The 17,909-nt window shown below is 44.5% G+C and overlaps 1 protein-coding gene across 4 annotated transcripts in view; it reads right to left on the bottom strand.

Annotated features, from left to right (window-relative positions):
* LRFN5 (leucine rich repeat and fibronectin type III domain containing 5) overlaps positions 1 to 17,909 on the bottom strand; it is a 1,390,562-nt gene that overhangs the window by 456,366 nt on the left and 916,287 nt on the right. For all 4 annotated transcript variants that reach the window (XM_069637473.1, XM_069637475.1, XM_069637476.1 and 1 more), the window contains one exon: positions 12,910 to 14,317. In XM_069637473.1, coding sequence (XP_069493574.1) covers positions 12,910 to 14,297 — 1,388 coding nt within the window. In that variant the 5' untranslated portion in view covers positions 14,298 to 14,317. The remainder of the gene's footprint in view (positions 1 to 12,909; positions 14,318 to 17,909) is intronic.

Here is a 17,909-nt window from a genome sequence, read left to right as displayed (position 1 = left end):
TGAAAAGTTGAATTTCGAAGTGTCCCCAATAGCCTCTCTGTGAAAGTTGAACTTAGAAGTGTGCCCAATAGCCTCTCTGTGAAAGCTGAATTTAGAAGTGCGCCCAATATCCATTCTGAAAGTTGAATTTAGAAGTGTCCCCAATAGCCTCTTTGTGAAAGTTGAATTTAGAAGTGTGCCCAATATCCTCTCTGAAAGTTGAATTTAGAAGTGTCCCCAATATCCTCTATGTGAAAGCTGAATTTAGAAGTGTCGGCAATAGCCTCTCTGTGTCAGTTGAATTTAGAAGAATGCCCAAATAGCCTCTCTGTGAAAGTTGAATTCAGAGGTGTGCCCAAATAGCCTCTCGGTGAAAGTTGAATTCAGAAGTGTGCCCAAATAGCCTCTCTGTGAAAGTTGAATTCAGAAGTGTGCCCAAATACCCTCTGTGAAAGCTGAATTTAGAAGTGCTCCCAATATCGTCTCTGAAAGTTGAATTTAGAAGTGTCCCCCACAGCCTCTATATGAAAGCTGAATTTAGAAGTGTCCCCAATATCCTCTCTCTGAAAGTTGAACTTAGAAGTGTGCCAAATAGCCTCTATGTGAAAGATGAATTTAGTAGTGTCCCCAATAGCCTCTATGTGAAAGCTGGATTTAGAAGTGTCCCCAATAGCCTCTCTGTGAAAGCTGAATTTAGAAGTGTGCCCAAATAACCTCTCTGTGAAAGTTGAATTTAGAAGTGTGCCCAAATAGCCTCTCTGTGAAAGTTGAATTCAGAAGTGTGCATAAATAGCCTCTGTGAAAAGTTGAATTTAGAAGTGTCCCCAATAGCCCCTCTGTGAAAGTTGAACTTAGAAGTGTGTCCAATAGCCTCTCTGTGAAAGCTGAATTTAAAAGTGCGCCCAATATCCATTCTGAAAGTTGAATTTAGAAGTGTCCCCAATAGCCTCTATGTGAAAGCTGAATTTAGAAGTGTCCCCAATAGCCTCTCTGTGAAAGCTGAATTTAAAGGTGTCCCCAATAGCCTCTCTGTGAAAGTTGAATTTAGAAGAATGCCCAAATAGCCTCTCTGTGAAAGTTGAATTCAGAGGTGTGCCCAAATAGCCTCTCGGTGAAAGTTCAATTCAGAAGTGTGCCCCAATAGCCTCTCTGTGAAAGTTGAATTCAGAAGTGTGCCCAAATACCCTCTGTGAAAGCTGAATTTAGAAGTGCTCCCAATATCGTCTCTGAAAGTTGAATTTAGAAGTGTCCCCTACAGCCTCTATATGAAAGCTGAATTTAGAAGTGTCCCCAATATCCTCTCTGTGAAAGTTGAACTTAGAAATGTGCCAAATAGCCTGTATGTGAAAGATGAATTTAGTAGTGTCCCCAATAGACTCTATGTGAAAGCTGAATTTAGAAGTGTCCCCAATAGCCTCTCTGTGAAAGCTGAATTTAGAAGTGTGCCCAAATAACCTCTCTGTGAAAGTTGAATTTAGAAGTGTGCCCAAATAGCCTCTCTGTGAAAGTTGAACTTAGAAGTACGCCCAATATCCTCTGTGAAAGTTGAATTTAGAAGTGTCCCCAATAGACTCTTTGTGAAAGCTGAATTTAGAAGTGTCCCCAATAGCCTCTCTGTGAAAGTTTAATTTAGAAGTGTGCCCAATAGCCTCTCCGTGAAAATTGAATTTAGGAGTGTGCCCAATAGCCTCTCTGTGAAAGCTGAATTTAGAAGTGTGCCTATCATCCTTTCTGTGTAAATTGGAAATAGAAGAGCACCTAATACCCATTCTGTTCAAACCTGCACATAATATCCTTCCTGTGCAAACCCGAACCTAAAATATACCCAATATCCCCCTGTGCAAAGCTGACCTTAGAACTGCGCAAAGATTAACTCAGATGTTCTGTCTAATTACCTACCTGAAGTAGGCCTAATAACATCTCTGTGTAAAGTTGAATTTAGAAGTCTATCTAATAGTCCAACATCATCCCTGTGTACAGTTGAATTTAGAAGTTTACCTAATAGTCTAATATCATCTCTGTGTAAAGTTGAAGCTAGAAGTGTGCCTAAAAGCGTCTCTATGCAAAACTGGAATTTAGAATTATCCCTAAATACATGCTCTGTGCAAAGCTAAATTTAGAAGTGGACCTAATAGCGCACCTTGCCCGAATTTAGAAGTGTGCCTAATAACTTGCCCTAGCGGAATTCAGAGGTATCCCTAATACCCTCTCAGTGCAAATTCAACTTGGAAGTGTGCCTACTATCCTCTCTGTCTGTATAATATCCCTCCCTGTGCAATAGTGTGCCCAGTAGCGTTGAGTTATTAGCTGAATACTGAAGCATACCTAATATCCTATCTGTACAAAACTTAAATTTAGAAGTGGGCCTAATAGCGCCCCTAGCTTGAATCTAGAAGTGTGCCTAATAGCATACACATTGAATCTAGAACTACAATTAGAAAGCCCTCCTAAACTGCACTTAAAAATCGACCTAAAACCATACCTGGGGTGTTACTATATTAAATTTCTCCCTAATAGCTTACCTGTGTTCCAGCTTACTAGAAGAGAGCCTACCCAACAGCGTAACTGTGCTGCAGTTGCAACTAAATAGGCCACCTAATCAGCATATACTAAGGTCTAGCTACACTTCAAAAACGGCCTAATATCTGCAACCTAGTACAGTAAAACCTAGAATAATTGAACAATATCACCCTGCTTAGTGGAACCCTGAAACCAAGACTAATCTCACCCAGTGATAGCCGAACTTTAAAAGTCCAATAAAGTGTAAGATGCACCTGAAACTACTCCCAATAGCTTGTGCTAACCATAAGTGCACCCGCTTCACCAGGGTTTGCCGGAAACAACCACCGTGGACCGCCCCCACTCTCCGGTCCGCCTTGCCTCCCACCCCCCCCTTCCCAAATCATCCCACCCTCCTTCCCATCCCCTACCTTTCCCCTTTCCAAACACCAAGCCAGAGGGGCACGATGGTGAGCCAACCACCCTAAGATCACTGCTCCCCCGAACCCAATCACCCACCAGCCGACATTGATCATGCCACTCCCCTGACTATCATACCGGGCAGACCCTACCCTTCAATCATCCACCCTCCACCTTTCCCACAAACAACCAATCATCCTAACACACGCATCCACCCACTCCCACCCGAAACCTGCCAACTTTTCTGCTCACCCACTTTTTCCATCGATCATCAACCACCCTACCCCTCTCCCTCTCCCTCTCCAGTTTCCACTCTCTCTCCCCAACACCCAGCTCCGACACCAACCTCACCTACCGAAGTGAACTGCATACTATTTAATGCCCGATCCGTAGCAAAAAACAGACACTGCATCTTTGACCTCCTCGCCTCTGACAAACCAGACCTGGTTTTCATCACCGAAACTTGGTTCTCTGACGACTTTGCCCCAATCGCCAATGAAGCCTTCCCCCCGACTACTCCCTCATCCCACTTAACCATCCCTCTGGAGGTGGAGGAATAGCATTCGTCTTCAAGTCTCACTTCCACAACTCAATCATCAACAACCAACCGTGCATTCCTTCCTGCGAATCACTCCTCGTTAAATTATCCCTCTCCCCGTCGTTCTCACACAGCTTCCTAATAATCTACAGATTCCCTGGCTACAATAGACTATTCTCAAACAACCTCTGCAACTCTATTGCCACCCTTCAACTAAACCATCCCAACCTCACCCTTCTTGGAGACTTCAACATATGGCTCGACATCCCCACCAACCCTATGACACACTCTCTGGTTGACGGTCTAGACGCAATTAACCTCTAACTCCACATAAACGGCCCGACACAATATAAAGGACACACTCTTGATGACATCTTTAGCTCCCACAACCGGATACATCTAACCCCCCCACCCTCCCACCCCTATCATCTGGTCCAATCACTTCATTGTTTCCTTCGCCATTCTCTCACCCGACCCCCTTCCCTTACTCGAATCTGAACCCCCGAAGCTACGCAAATGCTGGAAAAAACTAACAATCGTTCCTGACGTAGCTGACACACTCCTCCAATCTCCACCATCCACCTGCCAACTCAATAAACAACTAACCCCCGACGCCTTTGATTTATGGCTCAACACCTCACTAATGCGGCTCACACCCTCTTGTAAACCGTCATCCCGCCGAGGCCTGTTCCCTAGATGGTTCACACCTGAGCTTAAGACCAATAAACAACTATATAAATACCTAGAACGCAAATGGCAGAAAGACAAAACCTAGGAGAGCAGTGCCACCTTGGCCCAACACCTTCATCAGTACCAGGCCGAAATCCGGAAAGCAAAAAAAGCCCACTACAACTCTCGGATCCTAAACTGCAAAAACCCCAGCAAAGAAATTCACAAAATCATCTCCGAATTCACCAAACCAGCATGCACTACGACCGTCCCGACCCCCTCTCAATCACTGTGCGACTCACTCTCTCTCCACTTTTACACCACGGCTTTCAAAAGAACAAATGCTCTAACCACCAAACTGGCTCTCTTACATTCACTAGGCAACGTTCGAATCCTTTAGTCCAATATCACCAGACCAATTTCTCAAACTTCTATCTGCCCGTAAACCATTCGGCTCTCCCCTAGACCCTTGCCCAGCCACAACCCTCAAAAAATATTTCGCTTCCACCTGCGCAGGAGAACACACAAGATCCATCATAAATGACTCCCTTTCCTTGGGTATCTTTCCCGACACATTCAAAACGGTTCATGTCAAACCTCTATTAAAAAAACATTCTCTGGACCCTCTCGAGCCCAAAAACTACCGCCCCATCTCAAACACCAGGTTCCTTGCCAAACTCATTGACCGAACCGCCTACTACCAATTAAATGCCTTTGTCGAAGCCAACAATCTCCTAGACCCCGCACAATCAGGTTTCAGAGCCTGTCACGGAACCGAAACCACCCTCACCTCAATCTGGGATGACCTTAAAATAACGGCTGACTCCGCGGGATGCGCCGCATTAATCCTTCTTGACCTATCCGCCGTCTTCAACACGATCAATCACCAATCCTCCTTGACCGCCTCCACTCCCTAGGAATTTGTGGAACCGCTCTTAAATGGAGAGCTTCATTCCTCAAAGATAGGTACCAAATAATGATACTCTCCACCTATTCCTCCCAAGCCCGACAGTCGACACAGGAGTCCCACAAGGAGCATGCCTATCTGCCCTCCTGTTCAATCTCTCCTTGATCACCCTCCAAACAATAATTCGCTCACACAACATCCTGTGTTACAACTACGCTGATGACACTCAACTAATTCTAAAACTCCTGAACTCAAAACCCAACTCCCCACATGACCTTGCCTCCTGCCTCCTTGACATAGAGCTCTGGATGACCCAAAGCCACCTCTTGTTAAACTCCTCCAAAACTGAAATCATGGTATGTGGCAACTCCGAACTAAACTACTTCCACACCCACTACCCTGGCCATCCGCCATGGGTAACTCACCGACCCCCTCTAACGCAGTGAAAAACCTTGGATGGACGCTTGACTCTGACTTAACACTCTCGCGTCAAGTCAAGAATATCTCAAAGTCATGCCACTACCACCTTAAAACCTTTAGGTGCATCTTTCCATATCTCTCCTTTCCCAACAGACTCTCTGCGGTCCAATCAATTGTTATATCAAGACTCGACTACGCAAACCCCCTCTACCTCGGACTCCACGCTTACCAACTGAATACATTTCAAAGGGCACAAAATGACGCAGCCAAACTGCTACTTGCGCTCGGCCCAAGAGACCACATGTCCCCGGCCCTTAAGACTCTGCACTGGCTTCCAGTGGCCCGAAGGGTGACTTTCAAAACCTTATGCATCTCCCATTGAGCAGTGCATAAAACCAGACCTCAATATCTTCAAGACAAGCGAAAACCCTATCACCCTCAACGCACTCCAAGATCAAGCTCAGCCGGCCTCCTAGTCATACCTAAGACAAACTCAGTCAGGTTAGGCGGATCATCATTCTCAACCATGGCCCCCACACTGTGGAACGCACTCCCACCCCTCATCCGCCGAACTGAGTATCTAATTTCTTTCCACAAACTACTGAAAACCTGCCTCTTCCCCTAGAACCAACCCATACGCGAAATAACCCAAACAGAATAAAAGCATCTCAATGACACCAATCCAACAAACTACCAGATGCGAGAAATCAACATCTAATAACCACTAATATAAACTAAAAAGACAAACAGAATAGAACGAGTAAAGTAGATCAAAGCAGTGAAGTGGATAATAAGAATAAATCGTACAAAAAACAGTAACGAGATTTATTTCAATGAAATGGATGTAATGCATGATGAATGAACAAAGTGAATGCAGTGGATGAAATCGTTAGAATCGATGAAGCGTGTGAACCAATTAATGCGCTGAGCGGATGAATGCGCTGAGCAGATGAGTGTGTAGATTGGATGAGTGTGTAGATATGAGGAGTGTATATAACGGATGAGTGTGTGGAGCGGCTGGGTGTGTAGAACGGATGAATGCAAAGAGCGGATGAGTGCGTAAATACAGAGATGTGCGTAGAATGCAGAAGTGGGTAGAGCAGATGAGTGTGTAGACCGGGTGAGTGCGGAAGAGTGTGTAGAACGCTGGAGCAGATGAATGTGCAGACCGGATGAGGGTATAGAGCGGATGAGTGTATAGAGTGGATGAGTGTATAGAGTGGATGAGTGTATAGAGCGGGTGAGTATATAGAGCAGATGTGTGTATAGAGCGGATGAGTGTATAGAGCGGATGAGTGCATAGAGCAGATGAGTGTATAGAGCAGATGAAGGTATAGAACAGATGAGTGCAGAGATGAATATATATAACACGATATTGCTGTTGAATGCGTGGAAAGCACGAGTGCATAAAGTGGATGAGTGCATAAAGCGGATGAATGCATAAAGTGGATCAGTGCATGGAGCAGATGAGAGCGGGGAGCGGATGAGCGCGGGGAGCGGATGAGTGTGGGGAGCGGTTGAGCACGGGGAGCGGATGAGCGTGGGGAGCGGATGAGCACAGGGAGCGGATGCATAGATACATATAGCGGATGAGTGCGGGGATTGGGTGAGTGCGGGGAGTGGACGAGTGTGTAGAGCGGATGAGTGTGGAGAGCGGATGAGTGTGGAGAGTGGATGAGGGTTGGAGAGTGGATGAGTGTGGAGAGCAGATGAGTTTGGAGAGAGGATGAGTGTGGAGAGTGGATGAGGGTGGGGAGTGGATGAGGGTGGAGAGTGGAGGAGGGTGGAGAGCAGATGAGTGTGGAGAGCGGATGAGTGTGGAGAGCGGATGCGTGCTGGGAGCTGCTGAGTTCAGGGAGCGGGTGAGTGTGGGGAGCCGATGATTGCATAGGGTGGGTGAATGCGTTGAGCTGATGAAGGTGTAGTGCACACGAGGGGTTAAAGTGGACAAACGCCAAGAGTGGATGAGTTACACAGACCGGGTGAGTCCATAGAATGGATAAGCATGTAGAACGGATGAGTGAAGAATGCATGCAGAGTGCGAGGAACGGATAGATGAGCGGAGCGGGATGGATGAGCTGAGCGGAAGAATATGTAGAGTGGAGGACTGCATAGAACAGACTAGCGGGTAGGGCCGGCAAATATATAGAACAGACGAGTGCATATGAGGGAATGAGTGCATATGAAAAAGGGGTACATAGAGGGGATGAGTGCGTTGAAGGGATGAGTGCGTAGAGGAGACGAGTGCGTAGAGGGGACGAGTGCGTAAAGGGGACAAGTGCGTAGAGGGGACAAGTGCGTAGAGGAGAAGAGTGCGTAGAGGGGATGAGTGAGTAGAACGGATGAGTGCGCAGAGGGGATGAGTGCACAGAGGGGATGAGTGCGCAGACGGGATGAGTGCGCAGAGGGGACAAGTGCATACAGGGGATGAGTGCGCAGAGGGGACGAGTCCGCAGAAGAGATGGGTGCACAGGGGGAATGAGTGCGCAGAGGGGATGGGCGCACAGAGGGGATGGGTGCGTAGAGGAGATGGATGCGCAGAGTGGATGCATGCGCAGAGGGGATGGGTACATAGAGGGGATGAGTGCATAGAGGGGATGAGTGCGTAGAGGGGATGAGTGCATAGAGGGGGTGAATGCATAGTACATGTGAGGGCATAAAGCGGATGAGTGCCTGGAGCAAAGGAGTGCCTGGAGCAAAGGAGTGCCTGGAGCAAAGGAGTGCCTGGAATGAACAGACGTGCTGCGTAGAGCAGACAAGTTGCGTAGAGCGGATGAGTACGTAGAGCTGCTGAATGCGTAGAGCATGGTGCAGACAGGAGTGCGTGCATGGGTCTGACAGGAGTGCATGCATGGAGAAGACAAGAGTCCATGTGTGGACCAGACTGGAGTGCGCGGGGCGGACTGGAGCGCGCAGGGCGGACTGGAGCGCGCAGGGCAGACTGGAATGCATGAGTGCGTGGAGCAGATCGGAACGTGGGGAACAGACTGGGTGCATGGAGTGGATAGGAGTTCATGGAACGGACTGGAGCGCATAGATTTGCATGACGTACATAGTATGGTTTGGAATGCAGAGAACGTTTGAATGACCATATAACCCATCATATCACACCACCACGCTTACTCTCTCCTTTACACCACCACTCAACTAGAACACAGAGATACTATGACATCATTCGGTATAACTGTTCTCATACCAACATCCGCTGCATACTCCACATCATTCTAAGTAAACACTGCTGGTTACACCCCCCCCAGCCAGGCGTTCTCCTCAGGCCTAACGCAGCCACATCCAGTCTGAATAAATCCTGCCAGAACGAACACATACTCCTGATCTCTCAACCACCACACTTACCGCTAAGAAGCAGCTATTGCATAAATACTGCACAAGCTGCACACATACCTGGTGCCCACACGCACCTTTGACTCCCTCTACTCCCTCTACTGATCTGAACTTCGGTTCCCAAGGCGTTCAACCTACCAGCGCCTTCAGACCATACCAATTGTTTATAAGGCGCTATATAAATGCAAAATAACATAACATAACATGACACAAGGAGCAATCATACACTTGTGGAGTGAAATCCCCCTTGGTAATGCAAAGCATAACAAGTGAACCATTTAACCTTTCTCTGGACGTGTGTCCCACGTGCTCAAGCAACTCCCATGACTTATTAATTGATTGGATTTAATTTGAATATAGTATACTAAGAGATTGTGATTATTTTGGTAGAACAAATGCCTACTGTTTTTCAAGAGGTTACCAAATTAAGGAATTGCGTGTATGCGCTTCCATGTGTAGTACCCTTTCAGAGTTTTCCATATAAAAGCCATGCACTCTTCCATGCACTCTTTTACACTCTTTCACATATGGTTTCACATCCTATTTGGGAAAACTGTGTTATTCTATGGCATGTGCCAAAAAGCTTTAGAGGAGCAACTCTAATGAGTTTCCTTGCCAAATTCCAGGTTTGAAACATCTGGTGCATCTTCCATGCCTACTTGAGGGCAATAACCCACTATAACACATTGCTGCCTTCCGCATCCACACGGTGTACATTTCTAGAGGTATGGGTGTCTCGTTTACCAGGCAGACTTGCTACCTTGTCAGTGGAAGCACGAGCATGTACTTTCAGGGTGTCTCATTTTCAGATGGTGTTTGTTGAACTCTTTCTCTTTTTTCTTGAGAGCTGCATCTCTTTGGGAATCCTGAATACAATATTGGAGCTGATTCATGGAATTATTTGTGCCGAAAAACGGGGATTTGTGCGCCATTCTGCCCGCAAATCCCTGTTAAACAAATGGGGATTTGCAGGCAGAATGGCGCACACATCCCCGTTTTGTGGCGCAAATAATTCCATGAATCAGCCCCTAAATCGCTGTTTCCTCTAAACAATTGGAATCAATGGATCTTCTTTACTTATTGCGAGGCTTGCTCTTTTCTTTTTACTTCTACACCTACATATGAACTATACGATTGTCCATGTGTTCAAATCCCTGTCTCCTTGTCTTGTTCCCCTATAGGTACAGGATACTAGCAGTGTCTACAATGTATGTTTTGACTTAGAAATGTGTTTTACCTCCAAACATCAATCCAAGCACCAAACAGATGTCAGTATATCTTGTACCCAACTTATGCCGTGACACACTAAAATGAAGTGCTTTACTACCAGCGGTGCGAATCCACTGAGAGGTATGGGATAATGTCCTTGTGGCAATACGCCTGCACATGACACCGTGCACAGCTTCCACATGGCAGAGGTTAGGACTCTGATCTATAGACCATGCTGGCCACCACCCTCCACCCCTGTATAAATAGTCACCCCCCTACACTGCACATTGTTTAACATTCCAGATTGCTCTTCGAATTGGCGCTATTTTGAGAGGTGATAAATGAAGGGTGTACTCTATTACTTGGCAATGATGCCACCTTGTGGGAAATGATGTCATTGGCAGAGGTGCTTCCGTTGCAACTGAGCTCCGGGCATTTACAAAACAGACTCAGTGCAAAAGAAAAGGCCTGTACTGCTGTGTGCACATTATCAGCATATATTTTGAAACAATCACTTTACTTTTTAAGGGCAAATCTTGAACGTGTTTGCACCTGATTCAGTGGGCGTGTCTTGGGAATAGAGGGGTATGACATCTGTTTAACAAACCATGTAATAACGTAAGGCATTTCTCATATTTGTATTGCATGCCACAAGTTGTCATAAACACGTTATATTGCGTGGCAATACCTGTATACACATCTGGTAAATAATGTTCTTATTACCGGATAGTTGTGACATCACTACTGGCATGTAATAAGGAAATGACATCACAGCTGCAATATAATCGGTTATTACAGTTGTGTTGTGACGTCACAATGCCTGCTGCTTGAGCCAGCACGGTGCAGAACTCCAGGTGTCACTGAAGAACGGTATTGTCTAGGGAAGAGAGCTCAGCGGCAACGTGCTCGCCTTGGAAACAAGACGACACGGAGCAACACAGGGTCGATCCCCGAGTCTGCCCTTAGAAAACTCTGGGTATTAAACGCATTATAAATAACCTATCATATCATTAAAGCCATGACAAGCTTTTGAAATTCCTTCTTGTAAAATATCTTTCCATGACACTTTAATGTCATTATCTCATAAGGAGGTGTTTATGGTAGGTTGTTTATTGTGTGCACTGCTGGCGTTTTCACACATGAGAACATACATCTGCATATCATTACTTATTTTAAAGCACAGTATGAGAACGGTTTTGAGATACAATGTATCAATTAACCCGCTTCAACTGGTTCTCTGCAACACGTTAGAAGATGCATATTAGATTTTATGTTTAAACCGCACCGATTAATAAAGCCACTGGAAGACCTCTTGCATTACAATAAGCAGTAATCCAGGTATTAAAGGAGATGGGGGTTCATGGCCACGTATTATAAGGACTAAAATATCCCCCGCCATATCTATAAAAAAAAAGGATATTGCATGTCACCTTGGAGTTCCATGACCTTATAATGGACCTCGCCCATTGCAATTTCCTTATAAGGGGGTACTGTATCGTGTATAGTCTTTCTAAATTAGACATGCATTTTTTTGTTAGTGCTTCTGTTTGTGGCAGCAGAATGTTGCAGACTATGGGGGTTTTACCTTATTGATATATTTAAAACAGGAACACACACACACGCATTGCAATATGTCACATTACAATGCAGTGATTTGAACAGACAAAGAGGGCAGGGTGACCTTCCTATCCTCTAATGACAGCATAAGTGTGTGACCAAATGAATGAAATGATATTAGAGAACTATACATCATGGCTTTTGATTAACACTAAATGATGGGAGGAAATAACAGGGAACCAGCTGGTCTGAGGGTAAAGCTTTTTTAAATTAAATGCCGCGGGAATGTGAGGTTAAGCATTGCTCATCCACGTTCAATCGATTCGCAGATCGTGGTTTGTTTTACTGTAATGCAAAATCAAAATAAATGTTAATATTCGTTTCTCAGGAGCTACCATTGAAACGTACAGTAGTTTGAAATACTCGTGTTGCAGTTCGAATCACGGAGACGTGCTTCGTGGAACATGCGTCACAGTCCCTTGAAATCAAGAAAAAACACGGCGGACATTTTGAAACGGATACGGTGCAATGCTAATGTGAATGTGCCGGTGTCTTTGACTATCAGCTGTCAGGTTGTCTTGGCAATCCCGAGTCAGATTGCATCTGTTCTTTTACGGTTTCATGATTTAGTTGGCAATGTATGACTGATGAAAAATGATCTAGCCTGAACATATGAATGACATGAAAACCTGCTGGTAATACGACTCTTCTGCAGTAGTGTGTATTGTCCCTTATGTTCGACCAGCACCGAGCCCGGATGATGAACGCTATTAATAGTCCCTGCAGTTTCCAGTGACAAGGCCCCCAATTGCACTGCCTGGCAGTGCAGAACACTCTCCTAAGATCCCCTGCTACCGAAATCATTTATGACAAATTGCTTTTGAAAGGTGTGACTGTTGCATTAGCTGACTTCAAAAGAAATCCACTTAACACGCACAACACCTCTGTGTCCAGCCACCAGACTGGCACTAGGAATAAGCACCGCAGATAACTCCAGGCACCTGACACTCAAACATTCTCAACAGCCCATCTGAGAGCATTCCATTTTAGACACCAGAGAGTTTAAAAGATAAGTGTCCTTTAACTCGTATAACTTTTCAATCCTCTTGCTGGTTCATTCACCTCAGAGGATTAAAGGTCAGTTGGATTTTCTAAAATGGTGCTATTTAAGTCAAGTAATGCTCCTATTCATAGCATGAACATTGCATTAGTGTATTATCGAAGGAAGCTCGCTTCATAAGTTTGTTGTTGCAATGAAAAATCACAAAAAAAGAGCTATGCGTTACGTGCTGCTTTTCTCCAACTAAATTACAGACAGTGTTCTTAATTAAAGCAATACACAGGGGTAATTGTGAAGGATCTGCCTTACCTGTAAACAAGGGAGTCGTCATATGTGCCGTTGTACTGAATTTGGAACATACGTATGCCAGGTATATTTCTTTGAAAGTTAAATTTAATAAGAGCAGTGGATGACGTGGCTTCGGCGACGACGACTCTCTTGTCCTGACTGATTTTCGTATCCCCATTGCTGCTGCTGGCGTTCGAGCCAGACTTTGTAGAAGTGGAGATATCCGAGGATCCAGGATCGGGCTCATGGATTTGCTTTGTGCTGTTAATTAAGTGTGGAAGTTTAATAATATTGAGGTCCACTGTTTGAGTTGCTTCGCCAGCAGGATTAGACGCTATGCAAGCAAACGAGCCTGTATCCTTGACTGTTGTTATAAGTATATCTAGAGTTCCATTGTCATACACCAGAGACCTTGTGCCATTCGATATAATCTTCCCATCAGGAGAAATCCAGTGAATCTCTGGTTCTGGATCACCCCTGGCCTTGCATCTCAGTGTTGCCCGCTGACCCTCAAGAACCCTTAACTCGTGCGTGTGTCGAGTAATAAGAGGTGGCTCGCATAGAAACTCTTCCTCTGTTATGGACCAAAAGTACCGCCCAGACAACAGTGGAGGAGAGGCACAAGTCTCTAGGTCATCTTGTCTTTCAAGACGACGTAACCACAAAAGTTCACAATTGCAATGCAATGGGTTCCCTCCAAAGCTCAACGCAAATGTCGATGGGCTCATGATTCCTGAGGTGGCTAAATCCTGAGCTCGCTGAAAGAGTGGGTCGGGTGGAAGTTTCTGCAGTTTGTTGGATGTCACATCTAACCTGTTCAATTTGTGAAGGTGTGAAAATGTTCCTTTAGGAATGTTGTCAATCATATTGTGATCTAAACTGAGAGTGTGCAAGCTGACCATCTTTTCAACAGCATCCCAGGGTATAGTTTCCAAATTATTATAAGACAAGTCAAGTTCTTCCAGTGCCAAAACATCGTCAAAGGCTGTCGAAGAAATCAGGATAAGTTGGTTGTTATTAAGTATCAAATGGTGAAGGTTTGAGAGACCACTGAACATTTCATTTGTGACTTTAGTCAATCGGTTGCTATTCAAGTGCAAAGCTCTCAAGTTCCGCAAGTCAGAAAAAGCATGGGGTGTGATAAAACTTATAGTGTTCCTCGATAGTGTTAGGTCCACCAAGCTGGTCATGTTGGCAAAATCTTTCCGTTTAATACTTGTGACAAAATTATCGGCCAGCCGGAGCTCCACAGTCCTTCTATTGATATTCGGAGGAACGAATAAAAGACCTTTCTTATCACAAAGGGTTGCAAGATTCGGAGAAAGATTTTGACAGGCACAGCGCTTTGGACAGACCTCAGCTTTCACAGCCATGCCAATGAGCAGCAGACAATAAAGCAGTTTTTCCATTGTAGATCAGGGTTGAGAGTCTGTAAAAAAAAATATATATATATTATGAACACATGTGTTTCTTCTTTGACGCTATATGCTTTAGAGGGAATCGTGCAAGTTAAACATGGGATATAATTAGATAAACAGTAATCTGAAATCAGTATTTAACCACAGTTGAACAAAGGTAATTTTTATCTAGCGATTTGCATGTGAATTGAAAAGTAATGGTCATAATTATATCCTGCTGCAAGGCATATACCGACGAGCGGTGCTAAGTGGAGCTATCACACTGCCTCAGATAGTGTCATTACAAAACGTAGACGATGCAACCAAATTGTTTATATTTTAAATAAGACGTTAAATGAATGTTCGACAAATTCACCAGATTTGCTCGGATTTGCTTTCAGTCCCTCGTAGCAATGTGCTAACAAAGCCTGTCATAGAAAAATAACAGTGTTATATATATACTAGCAACTGATTCAAACACATATTATAAATAGTGACGTGTCCTTTGCAGATACCATGCCACAACAAGTGATGGCTTATATTTAAAGATGTACATGTCACCAGACTGCCTAAGGCATACAATTATCAGAATTGATTGGGGGAATTGGACAGACAATTGCGTAATGGCACAAACTGCGATCCCAACAAGGAATAGACACTAAATTATTGCCTACATGGAGCAGCGTGTGTGCGCTTCTATCATCTGGGATTCACTATATATTGCATCCCTGACAAGAAACAATGTGATCACGGATTCAGGTAATGGACCTTTGTGAAGGGAACAAAATATTGCCTTTTCAAACTGCGTGTCACATACTCGGCCTTCTTACTATGGGAAACTGGCTTCAATATCGGGTGCTATACACCGCAATCGCAAAATACACTACCGACATCAGCTAACAAGCTACACTAGCCCCTTGCGGAATAGAGATGGAACAATATATAAATATATTCCCATGACTTTGCATGTTCTACGCCCTGTCTATTCCAAACAATGTGGGCAGAAATCATGTACTGGAAATGTCATGGTCCAGCGATCTTGGGTTCTCAATCGATACCAGAGACATATACGATTATTTCACAGCCATACCAGAGACATCCCTGAACATCAAACACAGGGAAATAAACTTAAGATTATCCACCAAATCTATTATACCCTGGCTAGAATATTTAGGATGGGTCTGACCTAAACACCGACATGCTGGCATGGATGCTCGGAGATGGGTACTATGGGCCATACCCTAAGGTCCTGCCCACATCTGATGACATACTGGCATATGATTCACCAACAAATATCGCAAATAAGGGGGGCCCACCTTACATTGACCCCAACACCCGGCTATTTGGCTCCGGCAGTGGTGACTGCCACAGGGATGTGCTTACCCGCAGATTAATGGGTATCGTGATCTTTACGGTACGCAACCTCATAGTCTTACTCCCCGCACACAAAGACACTTTGGACCCGACTATCATCTACTATCTGCGCAATAGAACGTGCTGCGTTCAAGCTGCGCTGCAAGAATAATACAACACAAGTAGATATATTCTGGGAATTGTTAGACCCATATATTTGATTTAAAAAAAAAAGTCTAACACTATCATCACCTGGAAATTGATCACAACTAAGAAAGAAATGCAACACTGGTACATAAGTATATGAAGGGAGCAGGGGGGTTGGGAAGGGAGCACAGGAGATGGAGGAGGAAAAGGGGAGGGAACCGAAGTCGAGATCCAAGGAGTGAGGGCCCCATAGTTAGACAGGGGGGGGGGGGTAAGGTTGAGATGGTTCCTAGATGATCTTCTTATATACAGATGGATGGAGTTAGGGTGAATGGCAATATTCCAACTCACATTATAACCCATATACTATGTGAGATGCAAGAGAGGTGACAAACAATATAAGGCTAACGAGATCTCATTAACGCACTATTTACAGCCTTCTCATTATAGTGTGATTTATGCTTTTATGGTTATTTGAAGAAGTTTTGTTATAAGCACTGAGCATGCAAGTAGGGGGGAGGATGGAAAGATTAAGTGTCGCGTTGGCTAAGTTAATAGAGAATTTGTTTTATGTTATGTACAATAACGATGAGCTGTGTTCGATATCGTGACTTGTAGGAAGACGAGGCACATGCCCTCTCTTCCATCATCATGATGTCGTGTTTTTCCTCTTTTCATGCTTGCTGTCTTGAGAATAAAACAACAAAAACAATAAACAGATTTTACAACGAAAAGAAATCATTTAGATATGAGGTTCAGAAATTCACCTGTAAGGCCTTTGTATCCCAGCATCTATCAAGGGTGTACAGGTGACCTTTGAACCTGCTCGGTGTCACTTACAAAATCAGTGGGCTGAGGGCGACTTTAGGCTTTCTCAGCGAGGGCACATGTACACACTGCCATTTTGGCATGGGAAATGGATTTTAAAAACGTTGACTGATTACCAGACCTTCTTGTCAGAACCAAAATTACCACCACTATTTTATGTCCATAAAAAATAAAAAGATAAAAAAACAGGCTATTTTACCCTCATCAGATGGCATTCAGTCACCAGCACATTGTGCCATTTGTGCTGCAGGCTTGTGACGTGGTTTTTTCCGTAAAGTCATTTTCAATTGCCAACATTACTACGCACTGACTTTGCCCAGACTTTGCACTGCAAAAATGCACTTTGCACGTTCCATGAATCAGGGTTTGTGTCTGCAGTGCAAGGTCACTTTTCAGCGGTGCGAATTCTATTTTTCAACCAAGGGACATTGCTGCCCAAGTGCCAGGACAAACATTACCCTGGTGCAAAAATGCCATGAAAACATGTTTTTGTACACTCGGGCAATTGTTGCTCGTGTGTTTACTGCATTTGCTTCGCTGCAAAGTTTCTGTAGTTCCCTTATTTGATTCAGACTTTTCAAAATAAAACACATCTTTTTAATGTTGACAAGCTCCGATATGGGCTAATTGTGCAGTGTGCCTAATAAGGGCAGACTGGAATTGATAATGGAATGCTCGCATGATTGTTTTTGACAAATGAGCGCTGTAATTATTCTCCGTCAAGCTAGTGCTGCCGCCCGCATAGGACGGCTGCTGAGCCTTTCTGGAATTCTGTGGGTGCTGCCAGAGGAGAAGAACGTGCCTTTGTTAATGGGGACAAAAGACGGATGGCGCCTGTGTGCTTTGCCCCAGGGAGTTTATTAATAGAACCCCTTCTTTCCCGTTTATTTCTTCTTCTCATCCCCAGATATATCTTTCTCAGTCCTTTCATCATCTAGTAACTATGGGGCTGATTCATGGAATTATTTGCACCGAAAAACTGAGTTTTGTGCGCCATTCTGTCCGCAAATCCCTGTTTAACAAATGGGGATTTGCGGGCAGAATGGTGCACAGAACCACGTTTTTCGGGGCAAAAATTCCATGAATTAGCCCATATGTCACAAAATGGATGACAAAACATAAAAGAGCATTCTTTTTTCTACCAAGGAATATGTATTGCAGAATGTAGAATCGGAGGAAGAGGAGCAGCACCTGTCGAAGGGGGAAGTGAGAATCGTCGTACACAACGACTCCTCGATATACCTTAGTAGAGTTCAAAGAAGGTTCATGAACCGCCAAAGGAACCAAAATCCAAAT

Source organism: Ambystoma mexicanum, chromosome 14, assembly GCF_040938575.1.
Source record: "Ambystoma mexicanum isolate Mex_15411 chromosome 14, UKY_AmexF1_1, whole genome shotgun sequence".
Classification (NCBI taxonomy): Eukaryota; Metazoa; Chordata; class Amphibia; order Caudata; family Ambystomatidae; genus Ambystoma; species Ambystoma mexicanum.
This window is presented reverse-complemented; position numbering and strand designations above follow the sequence as displayed.